Genomic DNA, 8,486 nt, shown 5'->3' on the forward strand with positions numbered 1-8,486 from the left:
AACCTGCATTGATGAGGGATTAAAGTGATGTTTTAAAAAGTGTAAAAATGGGCACATTTGTGCTTCACTCTATTTCATGTATTTGCTGCTTTGGCTATCCTGGCAGTACTCACACTTCTCTGAGAGAGATGCAGATGCAGTGGGATCTGAGGGGAAAGTAGACTTTTTGTGAAGGGTCTTATGTAAACTACATCATGCCTTTACAAGCACTTGAGCTGAGGCCCTTTCTAGAGAGAGCTCTGGATTTTTCTCTGTAATTTGGCATGATTGGTTGCTGTGCCTCTTCTCGGCTCCCTTGCCCTGTCTTGCCCAGTGTTTCTTCACTGTTTGGTGGAGATGAACAGGACTGAAAGAATGTCTTTTGAAGGCACTCGATTGAGTCGTTCAGTGCGGCTCGTCTAATTTCAGCACTCTGTGACGCGTGACCCTGTACGTGAATTCCCACCCACGGGGGAAAAAAAAAACTAACAAAAGCCCGTCAAAACAAAATTAAAAATCTTGTCCTTTATTTATTCCCTCTAATATGCGTACACGGGTGTATGTGCACGGATCTCATTGGTGGAAACTTTGTACTTGAGACATCTGTAGAGGCTTGTGACTGTGCCTGTTTAGCTCTGACTGAGCTTCCCCCACCAAACCCTCACCTCCCCAAACCACACAGCCCACAGAACAGACCTGACCTTGTCTGAAACCAATGAAAAGAAACAGCAAAAGTACCCCCCCCCGCCCAACCACCTCCCCAACAAACAACAACAAGAACCAAAACCTCACATGAAAGGCCCACGACACTCCTCTGAGGATGAACAGACCAAATATCACTCAGCCGTTTAGAGAAAGTACAAAATGAAACAGAGAAAGGAGTTGGGATGATCCTGCTTCCTCTGCCGGGCCAGCTGCTTCTCCTCTGATGCTCACAGAAATGCATACCTCAGTCTCGTCTGTATGTTGTATATACAATTATGGTAAGCAATGCATAAATATCCTCCAGGACATGAATGGCAGTCAAATTACTCTGAGTGTCTCCATGTTGCAATATGCGCATATTTCATCCTTGCATTCCTAGCTGAACTCCAATGCTGTGGCCCAGTAGGTTAAAAAGGCACCACAGATACCAATCCCTGACTGGGTGCAAGGACTGTGACTTGTAGTATTGGCTGAGACTCACAGAAACAGAATGGCTGGATGCGTCCACCCCTTTACAGTAAAAACCATGCAGGAACCTATGCAAGAGAATGTTGGCCACATTGGAAAAGGTTATTCGGAGTCTTTGTTCAAATTTAAATTCTTTATCTGAAAGTAAATTGACAGCTGATATGCTTCTGGAAATGTACAGTGGAACTATTGGGTGTGTGTGTGTGTGTGTGTGTGTGTGTGTGTGTGTGTGTGTGTGTGTGTGTGTGTGTGTGTGTGTGTGTGTGTATCAATTTTCACAAACACCAGTACTGTTTTGAGGGTCATTGAATTGGCACTGGTCTCAAGGCCAGACCACACCCTGAATAGGATGCCTGTCCATCACAGAAAACACACACACACACTCACACATACGCACACACACACACACACAGAGGATAATTTAGAGTCGCCGATTAGCCCAGACAGCATATGTTTGGTCTGTGGGAGGAAACCGCAGTACAGGCGAAAAACCCACACAGACATGGGGAGAACATACAAACTCCAGAGCCATTACACCAAAAACTCTGCCCCTACCACCGAACTACAACTGCGTCTGGAACTCCTCACAGCGTGCACTCTCTCCAGTAATCATGTCTCTGGCACCGTGTTCAGCTCAAACTCAGCCTTTCACCTGTCTACTCAGAACACGCCATACCTGTGGTCAGGAAGCAGCTCACCTGCAGCTAGCCGGTGACTGACAGCACACAGATTGCAGCTAGTGAACGGACGCTTGGCACAATTTGTGATTTGTTTAGTATTAGTGATCCAGGCATGGGTCTGCAGAATAGGGGTGGTCCTGGTTCTGTTCCATCTGTCGCCTGGCAACGGATTAACAGCAGAGAAACCTGGTGCGGAGCCTTGAAATTCAGGGCACCGAGGTGAAGCTAGCAGGACATGAGCTGATGTGGAAGGAGAGGGCAGGGGCTATGTACCACAGAGGTGGTAGGGCTGATGGGGGTGAGAGGAGCGTCACCTGTCTCCAAGGGCCGGAAGAATCCTTGTAGAACGTGTCTGTCAGGAAACTGGATCCTCAGTGTCACCTGCCCGGACAGATCAACGTCATTAAGCATCAGAGAGAGGACCACAGCAGTAGTTTGTAACCACTGGCCGCCTCAGTCATGCTGGCTGCCTCCGATGAATGCAGTGGAGTGTGTGTGTGTGTGTGTGTGTGCGTGCGTGTGTGTGTGTGTGTGTGTGTGTGTGTGTGTGTTGTATGTGTGTGCATGTGTCTGTGTGTGTGTGTGTGTAAAGGAAATGTGTATGTATAAGAGTGAATGTGAGTGCGTGAGTGTGAGTAAGAGGGAGTTGTATATGTGTGTGAGTATAAATGTGTGTGTGAGTGTGTGTAAGAGAGTGTGTGTATGTGTGGGTGTGTCTGTGTGCACGTGCATGTGTGTGTGTGTGACAGAGAGTGTGTGTATGTGTGGGTGTGGATCTATTTGTGAGGGAGGGGGAGTGTGAAATTGTGAGTGTGTATGTGCGGGTGTGTGTGTGAGAGAGAGTGTGTGTCTTTACCTTAGGGTATCTCTCCATCTTCTTCAACATGAGAGCCATGCGCTGAGCCTGGGTCATGAGAGGGGCCTCCTCTTGAGCCATCCTGGGGGGGAGAGGGGGCATTGTGAGAGTGAGCATCCAGCCCAAGGCCCCTGGAGGACACACCCCCTATAAAACACACCCAGGACACACGCCTCACCCGGGCTGTCAGAGGGGTAACGGGTAAAAACAACAACCAAAATCAGCCACTGAACAGAGGAGCAAGCCTCAGCAGGAAGGGGTAGCTTTGCTGTGGGAGAAGCTTGACAATCAAGTCACTGTATCAAGAACAAGAATTGTAGACAAAACGCTAATGTTCACAATATGTAATGCAATGCTGCTTTAACATTTATTTGCATTCCCTTTATTATGGAATATGTATATTATTAAATACTGTATATGCCACATCATAATGTGGAGTGTATTGTACTGTTTCTTAAGGGGAAAAGGAGTTCTTGTCAGTAATTCTCTGACTTCAACTGTTGGAAGAAAAAGCCTCATATCCAGCACAGTGTACAGTATGTGTGTTTGAGACCCCACACGCAGGAGCTTGGGGGGTCAAAGGTCAAAATGGGTGCCCTGGCGGAGCCGTGTTTGGGAGCTGCACTGATCTGAAGGGTGAAGCGGGGCCCTTGACTTCAAAAGAACCCAAAGAAAAACACACAAATCCAAACCCATTAGCCGCCTTGTTTTCTGAAGTTAACATTTCAAACACGCAGCTGAGAGGAGGGTCATGCCGGCATCTGCGTCTCTCTCTTTCCTCTCTCTCTCCTCTCTTTCCTTCTCCTCTCTCTCCTCTCTTTCCTTCTCCCCTCTGTCTCTCCCTCTCTCTCTCTCTCCTTCTCCCCTCCCTCTCTCTCTCTCTCTCTCTCTCTCTCTTTCTCTCTCTCTCCTCTTTCTCCTTTCTTTCCTTCTCCTCTCTCTCCTCTCTTTCCTTCTCCCCCCCCTCTCTCTCTCTCTCTCTCCCTCTCTCTCTCCTCCCCTCCCTCTCTCTCTCTCTCTCTCTCTCTCTCTCTCTCCCTCTCTCTCCTCTTTTTCCTTCTCCCCTCTCTCCATCTCTCTCTCTCTCTCTCTCTCTCTCTCTCTCTCTCTCCAGCGCCCATGAGTTTACCAAAGGCGCTGAGGTTTACCACAGAGGTGCCGCAGCTGGAGAATCACAGCTCAAAAGAAACACTCCTCCGACGCAACACGGTCAGAGCGCAAACACGTCCGGGGAATCTACCGAGAGGCGCCCGCTGCAAACCCCCACAGGCGGACGGTCTGCGCCTGTCTGCGGAGGTGTATAGCTGCAGGCCCCGAGCTGGAACGAAACATACGTGCAGACGCTCAAGAAGGCATGACACGCCCTTCAAAACTCCTGTGAAAGCATGGCATGTTTGTCTGTGTACAGTAGCGTGAGTGTGGCATCTCCCGGGTTTAAGGCCTTCTTTATTTGCGTTATAAAGAGGCCCATAAATTTAGTGCGGGACACTGTGAGCTTCGGATACAGGGGGGACCCTTTGTGTAGACAGATTACCACTTCATTAAACAACCCCAGAGCTCAACAATAACAAACCTTTTAGGCACGCATTCCTCCGAGAATATTACGCAGAACCTCTGCCCACTTGAAATGGTTACAGACAGTCTCTTTCAAATTTACGACAATTCCAAACATTTATTGGAAGGAAATGTTTTTGTCCTAATACTGTACATGCGAGTTACAAGGACGGTTTCAAGTTATAAGCATGAATAAGACAAATTATGTATTCTACAACTATTTATACACACACATTCATTTTTAGGGTCTATATCATAAAAAAGACACATCCACAAGAAAAGAATTCCTTGAATTACCCTTAAGAGGAAAAATATGTCCCCTATTGGGCTCCAAAGCTGGGATCCATTATAAAAACACAGAAAGCTGTTAATGTGGGTGACCACAGCTCTGAGGTTGACCGGAATTGGTCACTGAAAACAAAATGAACTACTAGCTTTTAGCAGCACTGGAGCGTCTGTGCAAAAGACCGGCAGGGGATGGAAATTTACTCTGCAATTTTGCTGTCCCCTCCGAAAGATCAATTAAGTTAAATTAATGCACAGAAAAACAAATGTATGAACAGAAACGATTAACCTGATTTATGACTCAGTGAGGCAAACAGGGTGGGCTGGTTCCGCGTCATGCGACTGGGAGATGTTTTAAAGATAAACTGTAAAAATAAACGATCGACAGAAACTGTGATGAAACCGGGGGAGTCCCTGCCACCTAATGGGAAAGCAGCAGGCCAGATCGTTCCCATGGCAATGGGAAAAATTAGAGGTGTACTCCGTCTGTTTGTCAGAGCTACGCAAGTGGAGTGGGACCAAAACAGGTTATTCATGTCACCCGTCCAGGACTAGGGGTGTCCCCACTGCCCTGCACTCCTTTCATCACCACACACACATCACAAAGACCCTGAAACTGAGAGGGTGGCCTGATAGACTTTCTCAGACTGCAGCACTTTTCAGACCCAGGGCAGCAGTGTAGCATAGTGGTAAGGAGCAGGCCTTGTAACCAAAAGGTTGCTGGTTTGAGTCCCCGCTGGGCCACTGCTGTTGTACCATTGGCCCCTTACCCTTGCTTAACCCAGAAGTACCTTAGTAAATATCTAGCTGTGTAAATGGGTAATGTGTAGAACATTTTAACCTATGTAAGGTGCTCTGGATAAGATGATCTGCTATATGACAATAGTGTAATGTAATATAAAGTGAAACTCAACTGCTACTTGAGGGTCAGACACAAAGGAAAGGAAAGGGTAGAATCACTTCCACCCGAGGCATGAGTGTTTATGGTGATATTGGCTTAAAAGGCACACAAAACAGATCTCTTACAAACATAAATCCAGGGAAAGAGTTGAGTTGGATATGCCATACTGTTCTCAGATACCCTCGTAAGGGAAAAACACCTGCTTGACATGGCTGACCGAAGAGTTTTCCTGAGTTTAACACTCAAGCAGCCATTGTCTTTCTCGAGAGAGCTCAGAGGTGATGTTCATCTCAAGTTTCGCATGTGTATAAGGCAACATGGATGTTAGCTCCTGATCTTTTCTTCCAAAGATTGCCCCCTGGGACCGCCCTGAAACAATGCCCTGGTGAAATTATTAGAAATTCAGTTGCGGAGCAGTAGTCTTGGCAGGAAAGTGAACGACACTCCGCCGCTACTGTTGGATCTGAAAGGCCTCCTCCTCCCTGCAGCTAATTGGTGTAATTACAGATGGCACATGAAAGCACCGACCCGCCGTGTTGACAGCCAAAGTATATGATCCCTCTAAACGTTTTACAGCCCATCGGGATTTTCAAAAACATCCTTGCACTGAGAAAGGCTACAAAGACTTCGAAACATCTCTCTGCTGTGGTCACCCCCCCCTGCCCCCCTCAACACCGCCGTCCCGTCCCAGCAAACCGCCCCAAAAAAAATACAAAGTCGCTCACGAAAACGAAGGCCTGTTTTGAAGAGCGCCCCTGTTCAAAAGAAGGCCGTTACACCGGCTGGCAGGAAAGGAGGTGTTTTGTAACGTCTCTTACGGTGCCGAGGGAGAGGACTTCTAATTAGGGAACGACAGGCTGCAGTTTTTTTTTGGGGACGGAAATGATATGGCGTGGGCTTTAAATAGACCCGGCTCCTCTCAGAAATAGGAGGTGAGTCTTTTCAGACGGCGCAGTAGTGGAGACTACCTCCCCGACAGACGGCATCAGCCAGGCTCCAGAGAGCTGAGCTTTCGGGCCCGGAGCGCCTGACAGAAACAAACAAGCTTTTTGCGTTCATTGCTACCGTTTCTTCATTGTCTGGTGGATGCAGATGGAGACAGCTTGTCCATCATGCCCCGCCCTGTGTGTGTGATCTCATGTGTGTGTTTTGGATTCTGTGATCCAGTGACTGTGATGTATGGTAGTATACTTGGCTTCCCTTGTCTTGTCAGGTTGCACAAGTTAACTTAGTAGTAGTGCTTTTATGGTGGTGTTGTGCTCACACTCCCTGCTCTGGGAGTGTTCTTGGCCTGGTCTGACACTGTTGTTCATTCAACTTGAATGGATACACCTCTGGTATTTTTGTGCTGGAAGTTGCTCTGGATAAGAGTGTCTGCTAAATTAATGTAATGTAACGCAATGCAAAAGGATAGCAAGAGAACAGGGAGGTTACCGTTCACTCCTCAGCTGGTCAAACCGCTTCTTGATGTCATCTACGGTGATGTCGAAAAAGTCCTCGGGCAGGTCCTCAGAGTAACCATGGCGTTGGACTCCGGTGTCCATGTGGTATACCAGGGGTTCCCTGTCCACTGGCTAGGGACACAGGACAGGTGAGACAGGACAGGTGAGACTCAGTCACAGGTGAGATAGGATAGAGCAGGTGAAACGAGACAGGTGAGAGACGGGAAACTGAGATAGTTAGGGGAGAGGTGAGACTGGACAGGTGTAAGACAGGAGCAAGCCACAGGACAGACAGGTGGGAGAGTGGTTAACACACAGGAGAGGTGAGAGAAAACCACAGAACAGAAATAACACAGTACAGGTGAGAGGAATTGAGAGGATGTGTTACAGGAAAAGTACTGGACAGAGGAGACAGTCATATCATAGGTCAGAACATGGTACCATGCTCTCTCTCATGGGCACAATGTCCCTTTAACAGGTTAGAGCTCCCCTTAGAGGCCATTCTTAGTACAGCACAAATTGACAGGGATCAGAAAAAAGGAAATGTAGAATATCTTGTTTAAAACAAGGAAACAGAATATTTCACGCCCACTGCACAATGGGCAACTTATTAATGCAAAGTACATTTGACTGTAACATTGGAAACATCATGAAAAGGATGATGGCTTCCTTGTTTGTGGAATGTTTGTGTCATTTTTCTGGATGCTCTTTGTGCTAGACTTCTGGAGTTGCTGTGGAGAAGAGTGCCTATTACATGTCCGTAATGCAAATGTACTGTTAAATGTGCTCGCCTTGTATGTCACTCATAACAGCATCTGCTAAATCACAAAACGTAAATGTAAATTTAAAACCCACATGCGTCCAAGTACTTTGGATTCTTACTATAATAGTATTCTGCTAGTGTTTCACCACACAAGTTGCAACCATACCATTGCACTGTGAGCACTGTCTTTTCATATCAATGCCGCTCAGATTCGATGTGCTTTAAAGCGTGTGGATTAGCTGATGAACTGGGCCGTGTGACCAGGATGAGTTATCCAGATGATGTAATGATCGGTGCATCTACACAGCATTCATTAAAAAAAAAGAACAGAATAGAGACAAGTCCTGTAACACGAGGCGTACAAAAAAACAAAACAGAACCAAACAAAAAGGAAGAGGCGAAAGACTCGCAGTGCATCATGGGAACGGGGAGGAGGTCAGACATAAACATAGCTTCATCAATGTGCATTCTGTTTTGTTTTCGTACCTCAAGAAAAAAATTAAATTGCTCAGATGTGCATGCTGTGGTTTACCAAACGAAGGAAGCGACAGCCAGTCGGGGAGGAACTGAGGCTAACTGCATAGTCCTTGCGTCACAATTTTTTTTTTTTTTTTTCACGTATTTTGACAGGAAAATGAGATGAAAAGGACCTCCCCTCCCGCTCAGCTCTGGAAAGCACAGGTGATGAACAGTAGTGATGAATTTTGGCCTCGAGATGTTCCAAGTCATAAAGCGGCCAGGCAGGTGGAAGACCCCCAGCTGTGCTGTGTGAAGTGGCAGGCAGCCACACTCAGCTCTGCTGGGGCTAGCCTTGAAAATTCCTTTATCGCTACACAGCTTTGTGTAGCTACAG

General features: G+C 47.0%; 1 protein-coding gene across 1 annotated transcript in view; it reads right to left on the minus strand.

Annotated features, from left to right (window-relative positions):
• The window catches only part of LOC118794521 (tether containing UBX domain for GLUT4-like), a 35,643-nt gene that overhangs the window by 21,746 nt on the left and 5,411 nt on the right, over positions 1-8,486 (minus strand). The window contains exons 3-5 of the mRNA XM_036552780.1: positions 6,863-7,002; positions 2,689-2,770; positions 2,147-2,213 (exon numbers count right to left, since the gene is read on the minus strand). Coding sequence (XP_036408673.1) covers positions 2,147-2,213; positions 2,689-2,770; positions 6,863-7,002 — 289 coding nt within the window. The remainder of the gene's footprint in view (positions 1-2,146; positions 2,214-2,688; positions 2,771-6,862; positions 7,003-8,486) is intronic.

Source organism: Megalops cyprinoides, chromosome 19 (assembly GCF_013368585.1).
Source record: "Megalops cyprinoides isolate fMegCyp1 chromosome 19, fMegCyp1.pri, whole genome shotgun sequence".
NCBI lineage: Eukaryota > Metazoa > Chordata > Actinopteri > Elopiformes > Megalopidae > Megalops > Megalops cyprinoides.